The 20,946-nt window shown below is 35.4% G+C and overlaps 1 protein-coding gene across 1 annotated transcript in view; it reads right to left on the bottom strand.

The window, feature by feature from the left end:
• LOC145670555 (uncharacterized) overlaps positions 1-20,946 on the bottom strand; it is a 44,044-nt gene that overhangs the window by 6,955 nt on the left and 16,143 nt on the right. The window contains exon 3 of the mRNA XM_081739360.1: positions 3,455-3,616. Coding sequence (XP_081595486.1) covers positions 3,455-3,616 — 162 coding nt within the window. The remainder of the gene's footprint in view (positions 1-3,454; positions 3,617-20,946) is intronic.

The following is a 20,946-nucleotide window of genomic DNA, read 5'->3' as shown; positions in this document are numbered from 1 at the left end:
TTATAAAGTAAACTAATGTTTACTTTATAATACAGGACAAGACTCTGATTCATTTGGTTGTGTCTTCTGATATCGAAATGTCACAAATGAAAGAAAATATTTGATTCGTTTTACAATGAACACACAAGATGGCACTTGCATTAAGATCTTACAAGAAGTACTCAGTTTTATGAAATGTTTATTTGTATGTGTAAAGTATTTTAAAGTAACAATCTTATTAAGAACTAGATAGATTGTTTGACCGTTTTTCGTGTTATGTTTCATATTTTACTTAAATATTAATTTACATTTAAGGAAACAGATTTTTGAGTCTAAACTTGCGTTGAACGCCATATTGCGTTGTTGTCAAATTTGTACGTTTTATTATAGTAGTCACATTAAGAAAATTCCTGGATTCTAGATTTGCAGTTCGAGAAGCGGAATTGAGGTAAGGGTCGAAAACTAATTTCTCTAATAACTATCTAAGCAGAATTCCATGAAGACTTCCTTTATTATCTGGCATCACTAAACACTCGGCATTATCTGGCAACGCCACAATATTTAAGCAGCGTTTAGCATAGCACTGGGAACACCTAGTGATCCACCTTAATATAATAACGCATAGGTTGTAATTGTTATTATCTTTTTCTCAATTCATTTCCTTTTTTTCTAGGTCAGATAATGAAATCCTCTGGAGGGCCGCGGGGGCTCAGTGGTAGGAAGATTACTTCTGGTGCTTGAGGTTCCAAGGTTCGATCCCAGCTCGGGCCAAGTGAAGTTTCTGTTAGACAAACAACATGTTCGTGTCTTTTCTTGGGATTCCCCCGTTTCCTCCCAATTTATTTATTCCACCATTTCTCATCATGACCGTCTCCTTTAGCTTAGCCGGCATAAAACTCAAAGATGTCATTTCATTTCAAATCTTCTGGGAGCTCCTAATTATTTTAAATGAGAAGTTCTGGTTGGGAATTTCATGTACCTACAAGTACAAGACTAAGAGATTTCATATCTTAGTATCATAAATGTACTACTTACCTCTAATTTTGCGATTCGTTTCTCCCTTTCTGAGTGAAATGTAGGAAAGCACAACACATAAATTGGAGCATTATTATTTTAAGCAAAAACTTCAAATAATAAATGTTTGCTGTCTAGCTTTGTTGTCCAGTTTTCGAGGCATGGACTCCCGCATCTTAATTTCTGCCTGTATTTTTATTACTCCATAGATGAAATACGAAATAACACTGGATATGTTTCTAGCTATTTTAAAACAAAAGTATAAATATGTATTTCATGTCTTCAGGAGATTCCTAGATATGAATATTGTAATGTAGCACGAGCGTCCATGTGCAAACAATGACATATTTTCCTGTTTCTAAACATCGCCACATGTATTTAGGTCGGAGTACTGCACATCACGTGGTATTACTACAAGAAGCAGACAAGTCAAATGATGGCCTTACAACCGCAGCGCCACCGCAGCTGTGGGATGCCTATACAGTGTTGCCACACTTGGTACAGTTGTAACAAATTCAGCCATTTTTGTCATTCTTCGGAACGTTGGTACCACGCCGGCATTTTCAGCCTCTTTTGTAAAAAAGCTGGTACAATTCTACCCTATTCAGCAACATTTAACAAATACTTGTCACATCAAAATTGTCAGTAAGACTTTTTCTTCATCTCACGTTACTCATACTGTGTGTTGAGCTCTTAATAATGCTGTTGAATATTCATTCCGTGACATTGCACAACATAACACTACGAACTTTGTGTGCAAAATTCGTAATTAAAACTATACCGGGAAACAAATGACGCTAGATGGGCAAATCCGTTCCGCATATGAAGGAGACGAGAAAAAGTACTGTGGTGGATATAATAACTTGAAATTTTTATATAAAAATCACTCGCTAACACGTTTAATCAAGTGTTGAATATTCTGAAGATCAGCATGTGCTCAAGTAAGTCTATAATTTATGTGTCGTTGCAAAGATTCTACACCAAAACAATAGCACACAATACAATAGCACGAAAAATACATTGGCATAATTGCTGGCTTACCGCGCAAAGTTGTTTACTAGTGACGCCATATTGACGAATATAAAGATACCCGAACATTTCTGTGTTTGTAGATCTATATCAAAGCGTTGATTTGGACTCTTGGAAGGAAGTGTTGGTGGGTGTTCTAGAAATTTACCATTTTCAGTTTCGTATATATATGCCATGTATTACACTGGTATAAAATTCAGCCTTTTTTGTTCCAATTTGTTAGTATTTTTCAGCCCACTTCAGAGCTAGGACTGTGGCAACACTGCGCCTATATATTAAATAGCAACATGTACCAGTTTTCTGGTATCCCTCGTATTGCTCTTTTTGAGGACTAGAAGAATCCAATTTCAAAGTTCTTGTTTGATTCGGAACTCTTGGGTTTTTCTTTCCTCATGGCTTAGCCTGCTTCGGGACTCTGTGACTTTTCTAACCCCCACTGCTTGCTTCGGAGCATTAGGGTTCACTACACCACTCTGCTTAGACTGCTTCTGGACTCTGTGACTTTTATTTCCCTCACTGCTTGCTTCGGAGCATTGGGGTTTCCTACGACACTCTGCTTAGCGTGCTTCGGGACTCTGTGACATTTCTTCCCCTCACTGCTTACTGCTTCGGGGCTCTGTAGAGATCCTGTCCACGACCGCATAGTCCTGAGCTACCTAATTTCTACCATACAAGTTTATACTCTGTAAGTTATTATTCGAGGATTTGCAAAAATACACCGGTAATGAAAATCGATTCCGCACTCTGATTTTACCAACCGAGATCTTCCTACCAGAAGTTTAACTTATGGAGGCTCCAGATAAGACTCTTCTAGTGCTGCAGGCAAGAAAGAAGATAAAAATTTTACAATATTTTAATGAAATAATTTCCACCTTTATTTCTAACCTTGCTTTTTTTCCATTCCTGAAAGTATTATCTTGTCGTTACCTTATGTTGTAAATCCTATACACTGTGCAGATGATAAGTTTTAGCTTAGGCGGTTTGACATTGAGGTTTATAGGTCTGCCTGTCAGGATTTCTTCTTTTACATACAGAGACACATTCATACAAAATATTAGTTATTTTTTTTATATTGATGACTACAACCGACACCAATACGAGGCGTTCAATAGTAGAAAATGTGAACTGTCGATAGCAGGAGATCGTATATTTTGTCATGTCAAAGATCTGAAATCTGACAAAGCAGTACTACACGTTAAAATATTAAATTTTGAGCTATCATAAAAAGTATGCAAATCAGAAAAATCATAAAGACGAAGAAGTTAGAGTAAGGTTGTAGAGCACAGAAGCTTCTCAGTTACGACTTTTGGTTGCTAATAAGAACAGATTACCTATGATGATGATGATGATGATGATGAGAAAGGAAAGTTTTAATATTGTAAAAGCGATTTAACTGTTTAAAAAGAAAACAAGTGTAAATGTTGTTACTTACTCTTTGTAAAGGACATGTACAAGGCACCGTGCCGTGACCGTTGGATACGTGTGCTTGGCACTGCAACGCATCCAGGTAACTACAAAGCTCTGACCCATGTAAAGGATAACATGCAACACGTTTATACGCACCAGCAGTACGATACTCAAGCTTACAATCAACCTGAAATAAAGACAATTTGTTACAATGCAGAATTATATTCAAAGTCCTCGCTTTGTCGCTTTCATGAACTTTACATCTCATTATATAATATATACTTATGGAGGTTGTCTCAAAAGTCCCCTGAAATAGGGTAACTATTATTATCTGAGTTCCATCAAAATGTAAGAGGAGAAACGCAAATATGATGTTTTAAATCTAAAGTGAAAGATATTTTTTTTTAAATCGGACTACCCGTTTGAGCTGTACACTTTTTATGCGCCCAATGTTAAATGAAAATGCAACGTTGCCATTAATAGAGAGACTGGGGGAAAGGAGGGTGGGGTTGGAGGTGGTTAAATTGATGTAAAAGTATGGTGAATGGGCGCATGTTTGAAATGGGGGCTGACCATCGACACGTTAGTGTAAAAGACAGTAACTTCATTCAGTTATGTTGTGGGTATGTTGACCAGGTAAATGGAAACGTTGCATTTTCATTTATCATTGGGTGCAGAAAGAGCGTACAGTCCAAACAGCTAATAAAAATGAAATGAAATCTTCAGTTTAGTTTCAAGACATCATATTTGAAGACGGTTTCCCCCCTTGTATTTTGTTGTAAACTTTGATAATAAAAGATTTACCCTATGTCAGGGGACTTTTGGGTCACACTGTATATAACCAGTACATTACGGATGATATGTAGATTACTTGCCAATGATCAATGGTTATTACTGTAAAGTGTCAATTACTGACCGTCGAGAGGTGGATTTCGCAGTACTGACTGGTGGAAAACGGAAAAATTTCCGGGAGTTGATCTACCAGTTTGTACTCTGCATCACTAGTGCCCGGTTTCAAATTTGGTTCATTAGCACGTCTGGTATATATATATATATATATATATATATATATATATATATATATATATATATATATATATATATATATATATATGTATGTATGCCGTATTGGAAAGCATTACTAGTTTAAATCGATTTTATCAGAGAACCTAAAAAAGCCTCCTAATTATGAATATAATATTAAACCACTAGTCAGGATGTTATAGTATACTTTCCTTAAGATGATAAGATGAAATGCCATTTCTTTGCAAGGGGAGAATAAATTGTTAAAGATATTTCAAAACACTTTTCCCCTTCAATGAAATTCAACGAATTAAATCAAAGTGTATGAAAAACACAGTTTACTCTACTTTGGGTTTAAACATTGACCTACAATATTCTTAGATATTCCCTCTAACATAATGATATGATAAAAACACACCTTGAAGTAATAACGAACAGCGTGTCAATGTTAATTTTGAACGGGGTAGTAGTTTTGCTGTGAAGCAATCAGAAATAACATACTACGAAAATACATGTCGAAAAAAAATAATAGAAATCGTCTCCTTTAATAACAGCAATTCTTGAAACAATGGGATACGTGTCAAATTATTTTTAAAGATGAATTTATTTGTGAATGTTCATTCTTCTAAATTGAGATCACTTGAGAAATGTATTTTATAATAACACTCAGCATTCCCCTTAGAACACACCATTGAATCAATACATAAAGGTAACGAAGTTAGTTCGGTCGCTTTTTCACCCACCATCAATAAGTAACCTAAGTTAATACGTACCTGGAAGATAAAAATAGTCCTCATTAGCATCGACGACCTTTTGCCAACGTTCTGGAAGACCATGGACTCCATCGCGATAGAACTTCATGGGCCGTGGAGCGAAGAAAGTATTAAGTACATTTTACACTTCTACTAGGGATTTGAACTGGGATTCTCTAAGGTGATTGTCCAAGGAATGGACACAGGTAGTAATCGGACGGTACAATCTCCTGGAAGTATGGTGGATGCCACAATGTTTCCAAGGCATAGAATGGTATCCCGGGACATTCTAACCATGTGGGGCTTACTGCTGTCCTGTAACAAAAGGACCTCTTTGCGATTCAGAAGTATTGGCTCGCGTAGTCACGACACACTCACCAAACGCCTGGCATATCTTCCGCTCCGCTGCAGCGCAGTTTCATCCCAGTTTGAACTCGTACAGTATACAAGCCCTTATGACGCCCCGTGGAAGTCCCATATTCACACTGTTCTTATGCAAGATCAAAGTGTAACTGAACTGCTACAAACAGGTACCATGTTGGGTATACCCTCACCAACAACTGACATTCGCCTTATCTCCATTCCCATTCAACACACGGTGTAAGGGTCAATGGAAAGCAGACCTTCACAAAAAAGACAACAGAACTTTCTTGGTTATCTTATATCATGATAAAATGCTGGCTCAAGATAGGTACTTATTATGTTTCAATATTAATTTCTCTCCAATCCTCCGTTTTCCTTCATACAGTCACAAATAGCATATCACATTGCGTTGGAAGTGTCAATAAGCTCTGTCATCACTTTTCCTGACGTGAATGAACGTGGAGCAAAAGAATCTCTGGAGAAATAACACAAGGATGGAAAATATCAAATAATAGCATTACGCATATATGACCTGCATGTACAAGTATTACTGATCACAATCTTGAAGTGTGTTCGATTACACTGTTCAGAAACGTCTCAATAAATATAACAGAAATACCTAATTTTTATTTATTTTGTGATCCTGAAGACGAGTTTCAAAACAAACATCTAAAATTAGATTTAGTTTATTGTACATCGGTGTTACTTGGCACCGGAACAAGGGGGCACATACTGCAGAACACTTTTAAAAGGGAGCATATATATGAAAAACATTTAAAATGAGTATTGTTTTCCTTCTCTTTTATAGCATTATGGAAATAGCATTTAGTAGTTGTCATTAAAACAAGTTCTTGCAATTACATGTTTAAGCAGTGTTGCAAACTTCAGCAATGTTCTTCATATCTCCAGAGCGGTTTGAGATAGTGAAGTACTGTTAATGGCAAAATAATTTATACTTTCATTTCAAAACATACATGTAACTAGATATTATACTTATTTAAGCATTTTTTCGAAATAAAGACTTTCAAAAAAATTGAAATTTCTAAGCCATGGTAACGTTTTTCGTATTCATTCGAAAAAAGTCATAACATGAGCATTGTATGCAACGCTAAGTTGCTTTTGATGTGCATTGTTCTGTCCATCTCCGTTGTGTTGTACGTGCAATAGAGATTTCCAAACTTTGAATAATTAATATGGTATTTTAAGTTTTTGTTTGAGATACTGATTCGAAATAGGTAATAATATGACCTAGTGTCATTTGAAAAAAATATTGGGTTGGCAACAGTGTTTGTTGATTGAGTGTGTTTAATACATGTAAAGATGTCCCCTACCCTATAGCTGCTTCGAGCAAAGTTGCGCTTTTGTCTCTCTTTTGGTTTTAATTTTATGGGGAATGATTACAAATTGTCCAGCCTGTATATATATATACAGTTTTCGTGATGCTGTGCAAAACTCAGAAGAATGAAAGATGATGCCAAAAGAAGCAATTTAAAGATAGGAACGAGCGTCCGGAAATGGGTCAGTTTGGAGATAGGGGCCGCCGACAATTTGTCGCAACGGCACAAAAATAGTCATAACCCGAGAAAGAAATATCGGATTAAGGCCCGGTGAAAGGCAGTGTGCAATACTTTTACTTGCAGATATCATTAATGTAGAAGGGATTGAAAGCATGGGCGGCGCAAGGGTAGCCCCCAAAGAAATATACGATATTTCGAACATTTGCAACAAACATGGGACGAGAAATTGATAACTGTGTTCATTACGGATGTTTTGGATAGTCATGATACCACTAGATTAAGCATGATCTGCACACAGTAGTACAGGGTGTCCGTGAAGTCCTTCCCTGATTACAGAAATTGATAACTCAGGCTAGAAATAAGATAGCAATATGAAACTGGTGTTGAATTGTTTACAAACTATAAAAGTTTTTGTCTATGTTAGGTTTGTTCTGTTTTACCAAGTCTCAATTTTTTTTGTTTTAGGTTTGTAGTACGTAAGTAAGAAGCCCAAGAAGCCATGCTAACCAACCAGGAGAAGGCACAGTGTGTCCTGTGGTACCATGAGACACGATCACCAACCACGGTGCAGAGACAGTGCCAGACAACATTTGGGAGGACTCCACCTGATATCAAGAGCATTAAAGCCTGGTATGAGAAGTTCAAGAACACAGGGTCGGTTGCTGACCTTCCGAGGTCTGGTCGACCAAGAACCTCAGCAGACACGGTGGAGGCTGTGCGGCAGTCTTTTCTGAGAAGTCCTAAGAAATTGGTGCGCAGGGCCTCACGTGAATTACAGATGCCAAAAAGCTCTATCCATGACATTTTACACAAATGTTTATTGTTTCGTGCTTACAAAGTGCAACTCGTTCAGGCCTTGTTGCCCGACGACGGTACACGTTGATATGACTTTGCGGTCGAAATGCTATCACGTATTGAGGACGATAATGGTTATCTCAGACGAATTGCCTTTTCCGACGAAGCGACATTCTTTGTCAGTGGAGTAGTGAATCGCCATAATGTACGCATTTGGGGTTCCGAACCCCCCAGGGAGGTCAGGGAGTTCACCAGAGGCAGTCCAAAGGTGAATGTTTGGTGCGCGTTATTGCACGATCGAATTATCGGGCCATTCTTCTTCGCTGAGGATACCATCACATCTGCAGTGTACCTGGATATGTTGCAGCTGTATGCTGTTCCTCAGCTGCTTCAGTATCACCCCGATGTCGTTTTTCAGCAAGACAATGCACCACCTCATTGGGGTTTGGACGTCGGTGCCTATCTCGATAGGACATTTCCTGGGCGATGGATTGGTCGTGATGGACCAACAGCTTGGCCTCCACGCTCTCCTGACATAACCCCATTAGACTTCTTTTTATGGGGTTATGTCAAGGATGTCGTTGGATCGATCCCTCCAGTGATGTTGGCTAATGTGTGGCTGGAAATTGAATATCGCCTAGATGTTCTACGTGCTACCAAGGGTGCTCATGTGGAAGTGTACTGATGTGACCAAAACTTTTATAGTTTGCAAACAATTCAACACCAGTTTCATATTTCTATCTTATTTCTAGCCTGAGTTATCAATTTCTGCAATCAGGGAAGGACTTCTCGGACACCCTATATGCTGTGAAGGAAAGAGATATGTACATGATGGTGACTGTTCACGTGGGAAAGATGGAGGGAGAAGGTGGGTAATCACAAAAGAAGGAATCCCAAATGAGGACTTATAACGACGAACCAGTTCATATATATTTATATATAATTCAAAGGTCCTCAGTTTGTATATTTATATAACTAAGGCTAGTGATATATCAAAATCCATTTTACACACTTCATCAAGATATTAGCATTTATTATGATACGAAACAAGTTAAACAAGTACAGTCTTTTAAATATTGTGCATATAGATATCACGAGATGAATCCTTAGTTATGTATTATTTTTAGTCCGTTGCAATGACAACTAAACTCAGGTCGTCGAATCACTATTATATCAAAACATTATCGCATAACAACAGAAAAGAAATTACATTTATATCTTTTTTCATATTCTTCTTCTTCCTTCCTTGAACAGCATGTGCATAATTTAAAAGTACATTTTGTCCACAAATACAAATACAAATATAATAAAGATGTTGAAATACAAGTATCGTTGTATGTGGCGCCTGAACAGTATGACCTTTTTAAAAAAAAATATATAAAAAAGAAATCTTTGACCGTTAACTAATACATACTAGTTACTTGAGTTTCCGAATGACAATTGTATATATAAAAATTATAATTCATATAATCATATAACATTATATTTTTATAGCAATATCATTTTCATATTTTATCTAAAATTCTTAATTAATTTCATATCAAATCTTCATATGCTTTAACGTCGATAATATAAAGGTACATTCAGATTATTGCATAGAAGTAATTTTAAGGTCCTTTTGTGGCCATTGATACGTAATATAAATTGAAGTGAACAAAATTTTCATCGTTTTAGGGGACAGAAAAAATTGTGAAAAGGATATGACATTTACATAATTGCACTTTTCACATAAGAAAGGATCAAATATAGGATATAATCAAACAAAATATAAATTATGATTAAAATATCGATAATAATCAGAACATCACATAATAATTAACATTACAACAAAAACTAATATTACGGTTTGAAAAGAAAGTTCTTATCAAGATCATAAATACACCAATTGTTTCATTTGTTTTTTATTGAATTATCTTCATAGAATTCAAATGAAATGCATATAACAAACGAAATCGTAACGGTATTTATAGGAAGTACGACAAAAAAATAATTGAATATGGTTTTCTTGGACGCCGTAAATTTAGCTTAAGCTACATGATCAACGAATTCATTCAAGTTGCATTGAAAATCATAAACCAGAATACAGTCTTGTGCGTTACTTATTTCTATAGTTCTTTGTTTCTTACTTTGAGAATTTGTACCATCTATGGAATTTCTACGAAATACAATTCGAGGAAAATTAGATCTAGTGATTACATGCTGCTTAAGAGTTAGTAATCGTACTACACAAGGATTAGGTTCGGTTACGCGATTACTATTACTGTTACTATGCTATCGACCATCGAAGCAAGAAAAATTAATGCGTATATTTTATTAAATTAATAATTGACTTTTAGTGACAAAGGTTAATGGTTGGCAACTATGCGCATATTCGTTCAGCACATGAGTTCTCTTCGACGCCACAAACTGACTTTTCTTGTGAATGTGTGTGTGTGCAAAGCAGGGATCCTTTGTTTCGAAGACATTGGAACTTCCGGTTGTATAGCTTCGAGAATGTTCTAGAAGCTACTAGATTATTTCGTACTTCCGGTGATTTTCTAAAGTGAGTGGTGATTGGACAACTTTTCAATGACTGACCAATCAGAAACTATGTTACGTCCTAAGTGTACTCTGCTCACATGCTTTGTGTAATCCTGAGGGACGCTAAGCAATCGGGACCGAAGACTCAAGAGGTGCAGCACGCCTCCCGATTAAAGAAGACATTTTGGTAGTGAAATCAATAAGTATAAGAAACATCGACGTTTAGTTAGTGGATACAAATGAGTTTAATCTACGTGAGTGATATCTGAAATTATTAGTCGAAGCATTAATTGAAAGGAACCCGAAACAATGAACTTGGCTGAACTTGAACGTCACGCAATCAAAAAGGGACAACGAAATCAACACATCATCTCTAGGGATACAGTACTGTAAGTAATACACATTGATATAGTAGGAGCAATCCTCGAGTGATTCGTGCGAGCATTACCCAAAACTTTCCTGATCCAGAGACATATCAACAGTTTAAGGTGGAACTAATCGTGTCTTTTGAATTGTGGATTATGCACTAGTTACATCGTCTTCCATTAACATCGAAAGTTGATTTAAAAAAAAATACAAGAAAGGATAATTATATAGACGTCCGATCAGTAAGGCCACTATAATACTAAAATCGCATGCGTATTCTTATTTTCGATACATATAATTTCATTGCTCTTAAACAGTGTTTAGCTAGTTAGGAATTTCATGAAGAAAAGTTGTCATTTACAATACGAGCTCTAATGTTGTTGTGTATTTGATACGAATGATAAAAACGTTGTCGTGTAATATTCATGTTTAATACTTGTTGTCCATTTCAGCTCAGGTGTACTTTAATATCAAAATTTATGATGTAGTGTCCAGTGCATGTAAGATTATTACTGTTGCTTCTTGTTAAATATGAACAGTCTATAACTCAGTCCCGGAGTTTCTATTTTGTTGCTTTCCTCGAATCTTGTTTGTTGCTGTTTTTAGTTTTGAACATATACGCGAGAATAGGTTGCGGAACGTACATAATTACAATTATGCTTGTGTAGTGAACTATCCCTCGCGACAAACTTTGCATTCAGGTTAAAAAAAAAGAGGTAAAATCAAATTTTTTTGCTAATACTTATTTTTTTGGATAGTTCGGACGCGACCAAATACGTTGTTACCAACCTTTCTGCTTGAGTCCTTCCCAAGCTCAAGCAAAGGTTGGCCAAGCATGTATATACTTCCAGGTGAGGGAGATGATTGGGAAACTTTCTAATTTAAGACTAACGTGAATAAGAGATGTAAACAAGCTTGTGTGACCTCCTTTCACCAAGGCGATAGTATATTTAATTGGTGTTTCCGCCCGGGAAGGCAAATGTTTAATTGACATCTAAATAAGCCCGGGAAGATATATTTAATTGGTACAGAAATTAACTCGGAACAGATTTACAATACGGTAATCTCGTGTATTTTTACCTTGCACTGGTATTAAGAAGTAAAATAAAAAGGAAGACGCGTGACAAAATTTGTGCATTGCTAAATGTGTTTCACTTTTAATAACTGTTGTTGATTGTGTGTTTTATTATGTTTGTGTTCCCTTAGAGAAATCATTAGTAACCAATAGACTGCATTGTTAGCTTGAATTAGAGAAATTATTAGCTTTCTTTAACCATTGATCATTGAATTTTGTACAAAATGTCAGAATCCGAGGAATTAAAGAATATGTTTACAGCATTGTCTAAAAAGCAGTCCGCACAGATCAATAACACGGTCGTGAGTTCGAAACCAGAATTGATTGAAAGTGTTGGTAGTGTAAAGGAAAATGGTACTGATTACTAGTTTGAGGGGAAATCTTAGAAAATGGAAGTCAACATTAAACGCTTGAAAGAATCCAAAGTTCAGTTGTGAGTTTGTTTTTGTTTTTGAAAAAAAAGTAAAACAAAATGAGGTCATTTGCAGTGTTCATAGATGAAAGTCTTTGCGATATACATTTAGATAAGAGTGAAGAAAATAACTGTGTTACTTGGCGTAGAATCCATTTGTCAAAAAGTTTTGGGCCGTTAGGTAAAGATCAAAATACGAATGTTCCGAAGGAAGTTACGTTTACGGTACAAAGTTGGCCATTTATATTTAACGTTACGGCGGAAGTGCGAACAGATGATCGAAGACGAATTATAGTAATAGGTAGGCGTACACTGCAAGAATTACAGTCTCTTTTAGAACGTTATCAGGAAATAGGTGATTCGCGGTATGATCAATCTTTGCATGAACAAATTGTAAAAGAGCTCGAAAATGAACCCGGTAGGCGTAAAAAACAAAAGACTACGAATAAGCAATCAGCTGATACATCCAAAGTAGATGCATGCAAGCAGCCGTCATGTAGGTCAGTATCATCGACTCACCCCACAGCCGCAAGTGAACTGAAAGTATGGAATAGACATGCGTTTTATGATTTTGAATTTACGAATTTTGAAAGATGTTGGGAATTAATACCACCGTTGAAAAGTGAACCGCAGTATGCGCAAGTAAGCACAGTAGACAATCCATGTCAGGACACATATGAGATTTTGCCTCCCGTCGAAGTTCAATCACCACCGTTAAGTGTCAAACAGCCGGATAGTTGTGAAAGTAGGTCAATCGAGTTTGAACGCTTAGAAAGCCAAAAGAATTCAGTGGAGAATTATGTAGAGCAAGCGCAAGCTAAAGTCACCTTCGTCGAAAATAATTGTATGGAGCGATGTAAGATTTCTACACCTATAGTTATTGAACCACCACCTTTGATAGTACGTCAGGCTAGTGTTAGTGTAATTCCAAGTGTAGTATACGAAGTGGCAGATGATTTGAAAATTGAAACTCCCGTGTACGCAAAAGCTCAGGTTACGGAAGAGAAGTGTGAGTTATTTAAAGATCATGTTGTATTAGAAAATAATTCTTTGTTTACACCGGAAGTTGTAGTTCAGGGAAATAGTGTTTGCGAAACTTTTGAATACGATTCTAATAAACAACTTTGCGTAGTGACGGAAGAATTGTTTTGCGAGTCCGAACAGGAAATTAATGAGTCGCGTGAAATGTTTGGAGAAAAGTCGACGATAAACATATGTGAGGAAAAACAAGAGAAAGTAGGCAATACAGAGACAGTAATCGATCACGATCCAGCGCGAGTATTCGTAGGCAGACAGGTTTTAGATGTAGTTGCAGTGCCGGTGAGAGATGCGGATGAATTATACAAAACGAATGGTAGCGTAGTGGAAGCGCGTACCCACCCTCTCGGAGAAGCCAGCGAAGGCTTGAGAATCGAGTTGTTATTTTTCTGCGATGTTGAGAATTTAATGTTGTATTTGTGTTGCGAGCGAATCGTTTTGCGCGATTCTACAACTACATATGCCTCCGTAGTACCGTATTTGTCTTTCAGTGTGAGTTACGTCTTTTTATTGCAATTCGATTCTGTCCTCATCGACCTTGAGTTTCGTGGTATAGGTCAACAACTTCAAGTGAAGAGTTTGAAATGTAAGCCCATAAAAAGAATCGTGTTTTGCATAGTTAGTGGTTCTTGTGTAATTAATTCGCCAGTACTCTTACCCGTAACCAGACAAGAAAATAACACTGTCCATAAAAGTAGATTGAAAAATAAACGCGCACTAGCAAAAAGAGTCAAATGTAAGAATCCGACGCGAATGAAAGGCAAGGCAGTACGGAGTAGTCAACCGATTTTTCGTAGCATGTCAACTCGAAATAAAAGGACGTCTCGGCGCATAACTAGTAAGATCAGGGTTTGTAGGCGCAAAAGTAGTAATAGACAAGTGGGTCGCGAGTGTAGTAAAGTCAATTTCTTCGGGCGTGCAAATTCTAAAATTAGTGCCCTACCACCGCGAACAGACGAAAAGGAAAAATTCGATTGTACAAGTAGACATAAAGCGAAACAGCTGATCGTTTTTGATGACACTAATACTTGTCAGTCTAATTCCAAAATGTGTGCGCAATGCAAATGAACACATGCCAAACATGTGCTAGATGGTGAGTTCAAAACGAATGAAAAACGCGCTAGTAGGCATACTCAGAAACAAGTCAAACGTAATCGTAAACGAACTAGATATAAATCAAAGTCGAACCATAAGCGAGTTCATCCCGAACTAGACATCCAAATTGTAAAAACATTGACTCGAAGAAATTTTAAGAAACGTAAGCGCGACCAACTATTCGTGCAAGGTACTATTAGGCATGGCAGATCTAACCACCGTAAACGTAGGCGTATCTGTGCCTGGAAATTCAGTAAGTTCGCCATAAGAAGGAAAAAGGGGCTGAGAATTCGCAAGAACAATTGGAGAAGTGTTCATAAACGTATAAAAGTGCAGACGTACAAGTGTAATCGGCATCGATGGAAAGTGAAAGGGTCAGTGCAACTGAAGCGCGATTTTGCCCCGAATTTGACTTGAATCCCAAAAGAGACAAGAAACTCAGCACCCAATATGACTAATTTTTCCAGTGGATTACAATTGCTCCGTTGAAAAAAAAAAGGCTAGGAACCCCACCAATTCGTATGTTTAGGGATTTCTCTTACAGCTTACCAAAGAAGACCCTCCATCCAGCCAGCCATATTTCTCACCATTACAACAGGTACGTGAGATAATAAATATGTGCTTAATAAAATTTTATTTCAGGATTAATTCCAGTTGAGGATGACCCAGAGAAAGAAAAGGGATCCAGAGAGGATGATTAAGGAAAAGGAGAGGTAAAGATAAATTGAAATTAGTTCGCGAATGTGCTTTGATTCAAAATTTTATAAACACAACCTATTTTCCAACCATTACTATTTTTGTGTGGACACTAACACACTCACGAAATTTAAATGATTTGTTTGTGTATTTGTTTTCATTTCAGGATAAAAGGAGAGGAGGTCTGAATAAAGTTCACCTATATCATTTTGTGTTGTTTTATTACCATAATATTAAGAAATGTGGATTTCGAAACCTGTTAACCCCATTTGAAGTCATTAATAGGAATTTTAAAGGTTGGTTAGGTACCCTTAGAAACTGATAGGATTTTTAGAGAACGTATATCACCAATGTGAATACATGCATACCTAAAATTATACGCAAATATTTCTTTTGTTTAGTTTGTTGGCGAAAATATGTAAACACAATTGTATTTTGGAACATGTCTTGAAAAAAAATGTGTGTTTGTTTGTCAATGATTGTCTTTGTTATTGAATATACGTAAGAGCATGGTAAATCTACGAAATTAAATTGGTTATACATTGAAGTGTCAAAATTCTAAAATATTATTAAATGTGATTGAAAAAAAAGAGTAATACAAAAATAAGGTTGAAAATAATAAATCTGGTCACAAATTGGTTCATCCGTATAGATACTATGTAAAGTTAATAAGTATTCGTCATCACATTAATAAAGTTTAAAATTTAGCATAATCTAAAAATGATCATGTTATCAGTTAAGAAGAATGAAGAGGTTAAAATGCAATTTAACCCTTAGAGGCGTCACTACTATTCTCTTTCAAAATTAAAGTGACGAAATCGAGTTGGCGTCCGATTGGGCCTCAGCTAGTGTGTGATTTGGCTGATACACACACACTTCAAAATTCACTTTCGGCTTGTGACATTTAATACATATATATTTGAAAATGGAAAGACATCTTTATTGACGCGTAAAATTTTATATTTTATTAGATATTTACTTTTATTTGACGTAAAGGTAACAACAAATTGTAATTGTTTAAACCGATTCCTTCTTCTCTTTTTCGGGGTGCATCGTATTCATAAAATAAAATAATACATTATTTTTATGTAAATATAAAATGTGACAAGGTCATCATGTCATTTGCAAAGGATCGTTATATTATTTTGTGGGTACGATGGACCCAATGATAACCGACACAATTTGGTATCGATGTATGAAACGTTTGTCTTACTTAGGTAGCGATTACCTATAACAAATTTGAATCACAAAAAGAAAAAGGAAACATAAATTCGGGTTACAAGAATGAAAAATATATATATAATGTAAATTGGTTGTAAAACACTATATAAATTGGATAATCAAAATTATTATCAACCTGGAATTTATTAATGTCGGTGATTTTGAATAAAACTTAATAAATACTCTTTCAAGTTTTGAAATGAATCCATTTTTAGAAATGAAAAACGTGAATAATAATTGTTTAAAGTGAAATCAATTAAATCACGAATATGATATTCTAATTTTAAATGATATTTTTCGGATGTAACGATCAGTTCAGAATGTGAAAATTTTCCAATTTCAGTTCTTTTCGATCTTTCTTGTATGAGAAGAGTCTGTTGGTTCTTAACTGAGCATTTTCAACCCATTGATTATCATAGTCAGACTCGTCATGCTGACCTCATTTCCTTCTTTCGTTGAGGTTATTGATATTTTGTTATTCATTTCTTAGCATTCATTGAAAAAAAAAGTAAATAATAAAGCATGACACGTTTGTGCTGGAAGCTGATTAGCGTTCTCGTACGCATCCTTAATTCTATTAGTCTACTGGAAAATTATCATTTCAAATTGCAGAGAATTGTGGTGTTTGATTGGTGAATAATTTACTCGATTGTGACTTTAATCTCGAACGTGACTATATACCCGGATTTGATAAGTGCACTTTGCCAGTGAGGCCGCACAATCTTTCGTATTGGCTGGCGCTTTTTAAGAAAATACTTTGTAAACCTACTAATTTTGTAGGTAGGAGCGAGCCAAAAATAATTAATGATTAATAAGTGGTTAATGGTATTGAAATGCGGGACTGTAGTATCGAACTTCCCCCCCCAGGGTATTCTTATTGTCCTTTTCATACGTTTATTTTCTTGAAACACCTTCTATAGGTCTAGATACTGACAGTCCAATTGGGGTTGGAATAATTTACCCGATTATGACATAGCTGTAATGCTTGAAGCATTCAGCTGGGATGGGATTTGGATATAGTGCAGAAGCGATTTGTTCAAATCGTCGGGAAGGTTGGCGATCGCGCACACTTCGAGCTGTAAAAAGAAATAGTAAGCCAGCGCTCATTGATCTTCGGGATCAAATCATTAACCTATATTTTTGTTTAATTAATGGCTTACGACCTGTTTTGTCGACCAATGACACACAGGATAGCGCTATGTAAGGCTTAACCGCCGCTTAACTCATACTTGTACATATGTATCCCAATGTTTGATATTTTATTAGTTAAGTTACGCAAAGCAAGCTTGTGTATGAATAGTTCAATTATCCGATACGTAAAGAATAAGATATAAAATAACAATAATAATAACAAGATTCAAATATCACATAGTACATACAGAAATTATTATTAATATCAAACTTCGTAAGTCTTTGTGAATATATTTGCTTTGCATATTTAGTGAATAAATATAGGATTTGGATTTAATCATATACCATTTTATGTTCACATGTTAGGTTTTTATGTAATGTTTCATAAATTTCGCATTCATAGTCTAAAGGCTACTGTGTTTTATTTTATGAAAAAAAATATAAACGCATATATACATATATACAAAAATGCACACTACAGTAAATTTTGTTGAACTTTAATATAATATATTAGTTTTTCAATATATCAATATAATTTGTATTACGTGTAACTTAGTCGTAATGATACATAAGATACTCCAATTAAGTAGGTTAGTATTTTTTTAATAAAACGTTCACGCATTAAGTAATAAATAGCCGAGTTATTTAGGGAATTAGCCTTGATACACATTCACCACATTTTTATTTTCGTTTATGATAGTTAAGGCCAAAGACATAAGCAACGTACCTTTTATGGGAAAGAAAGTTTTGTTTAGTTTAGTGGATAACAATTTTATAAAGCATTGTAATAATTTTATGAAATATGCTATAGTAGTTCTAATAATCAATGTCATATTATGTGTTGGTTCATATTTTTAGGTTCTTAGATAAATGTGATGTTTATTAGTAAATATATCGAAGAAACATATGTAAGTAAGTCACTGAAGAAGGTTAGTTAGTAATGCCCGAAATATAGTTCAGTTCAATAATTATGCAGATACTATTGAATTAGATATTCTTTTTCTTGTCGAACTTTTACATTTTTACTTCATTATCTTTGTTATCGATTTAAAAAAAAATGGAAGGTAACGGAGACCTTCAGATACATTTTTCAAACTTTTGGCGTTAACTTTAAAGTAAATCTGTTTAAAAACAAGAATACTTATTTGAAAAAAAAGGGGAAAATAGACAAATAAATATTTTTTTTTAGTTCGTCAACATAGTCAACAATCATCTGCTTTAATGAGAATGAAGCAAGCTTGTATTCTAAGTTTGTTTTGGTCATTGAGAAGTACGAGTGGTAATTATAATGAATATGAGAGGTCAAGGATTGCCAAGGAATAATAATAGGTAATAAATTATCTGAGGCATAAGGCGAATATATAACGATGTTTGCAAATGGGTTTAAGGAATATTGTGAATATCTATGTGTGTGTGTACCCCGTTGATAAAGTATATCTCGGACAGAGATGTCACAAGGCGTTTAACGAAAACAGGCTATGCTCTGATAGCAGTAGCAAGGCTATACTCTGATAGTAGTAGCGACGAAATGGTTTTATGAAAATGTTGTTTACCGAGGTTGACGTTGTGCCCTCGATGTAATTAAATGTAAATGCGATAAAAATGTGTTAGTAGGGAAAGTGCTGAAGATGATATTTCTCAAATACCCAGAAAATATGAATAGTTATGTAGCCTTAATGTATGCCGTCATATTGTTAGGGAATGGTTAAGCATTGTTAAGAACGAATCTTTGTTTTAAAAATCCTCTCAAATACTGAACCACATGATAAAACATATAAGAGCAAGATATATTGCAAAATACAATTTTAGGATTGTTGAGTTTTGTTCCAACAAATTGATAAGTGAATGATTTTTAAAGTTTAATGTTGTTAAGTTGTAATGACGAAGATCACTACATTGATAATATTTTTTCATTTTGGATTGTATCGATTTTTTTTGAAATGTTTGAAAAGGATATCCATATTTTTTGTGAAAAAAAAGGAGAAGCTTTTCAAAATTTGTTTATAGCCAATGAGTATTGAGGTTTATATATTGTAAGGCAATGCACAAATTCGATTTCGTCATTGACTCCATCTAAATTTTTGAGTTCTAAGTTCGTCTCCGATACGTTTCCGGTTAAAAAAAAAAAACGTTTTGTCACGTATGATGTCGTTAGGCCGAAAGAATATTCCTTTTTATATAATGTTAAATTTTTACCCAAATGGGATTTGTATGTTTGTTAAGTATTATTTTTGTAATGTTGCAGTAAGTAAATTTTGTTGTTAGTGAACAAGTATAACACAAACACACGGTGAGAAACCATAGTCCAAAATACTAAGTGAAAATTAATGAATGACAGAAAATTACATATTTCAGTGAAAAGACATTAAAGGACAGAAAACATTTCGTAATTATATAAAAGTGGCCGAAAAAAAAGGTGGCCGAACATACAGGTGAAAGACCTATTACTCAAATAATAACAAGGCGTATAAAATAGTGCAAAATGGCGTTACTAGTGCTTCGTAAATAATGCTCCACCAATAGTGCTCCTACCACTGTGTCAACAATAAATAGTTCCCCTAAATTATACAACTAATGTTCCACATTTATCCCAAGTTGCTCCTATATAGTGTTATAGTGACGTATCCGTCCCCATAAGGAAACATTGTGTTCACCGTTACCATGAAACAGTAGAATCAAACTATATACAGGGTGCATCAAAATCAAGGACCACATATAAACATTCCAGGGTCCTTTCGCAATTTTATTAATACAATATTGCCAATTCTCTGTGGGCGCCATTTGCTATCGACCATCGAAGCAAGAAAAATTAATGCGTATATTTTATTAAATTAATAATTGACTTTTAGTGACAAAGGTTAATGGTTGGCAACTATGCGCATATTCGTTCAGCATGAGTTCTCTTCGACGCCACAAACTGACTTTTCTTGTGAATGTGTGTGTGTGCAAAGCAGGGATCCTTTGTTTCGAAGACATTGGAACTTCCGGTTGTATAGCTTCGAGAATGTTCTAGAAGCTACTAGATCATTTCGTACTTCCGGTGATTTTCTAAAGTGAGTGGTGATTGGACAACTTTTCAATGACTGACCAATCAGAAACTATGTTACGTCCTAAGTGTACTCTGCTCACATGCTTTGTGTAATCCTGAGGGACGCTAAGCAATCGGGACCGAAGACTCAAGAGGTGCAGCACGCCTCCCGATTAAAGAAGACATTTTGGTAGTGAAATCAATAAGTATAAGAAACATCGACGTTTAGTTAGTGGATACAAATGAGTTTAATCTACGTGAGTGATATCTGAAATTATTAGTCGAAGCATTAATTGAAAGGAACCCGAAACAATGAACTTGGCTGAACTTGAACGTCACGCAATCAAAAAGGGACAACGAAATCAACACATCATCTCTAGGGATACAGTACTGTAAGTAATACATATTGATATAGTAGGAGCAATCCTCGAGTGATTCGTGCGAGCAATACCCAAAACTTTCCTGATCCAGAGACATATCAACAG

This window comes from Thermobia domestica, chromosome 14, assembly GCF_964235325.1.
Source record: "Thermobia domestica chromosome 14, izTheDome1.hap1.1, whole genome shotgun sequence".
In the NCBI taxonomy this organism is placed as follows: Eukaryota; Metazoa; Arthropoda; class Insecta; order Zygentoma; family Lepismatidae; genus Thermobia; species Thermobia domestica.
Note: the sequence above shows the minus strand (reverse complement) of the source record. Positions and strands in the feature narration are given on the sequence as shown.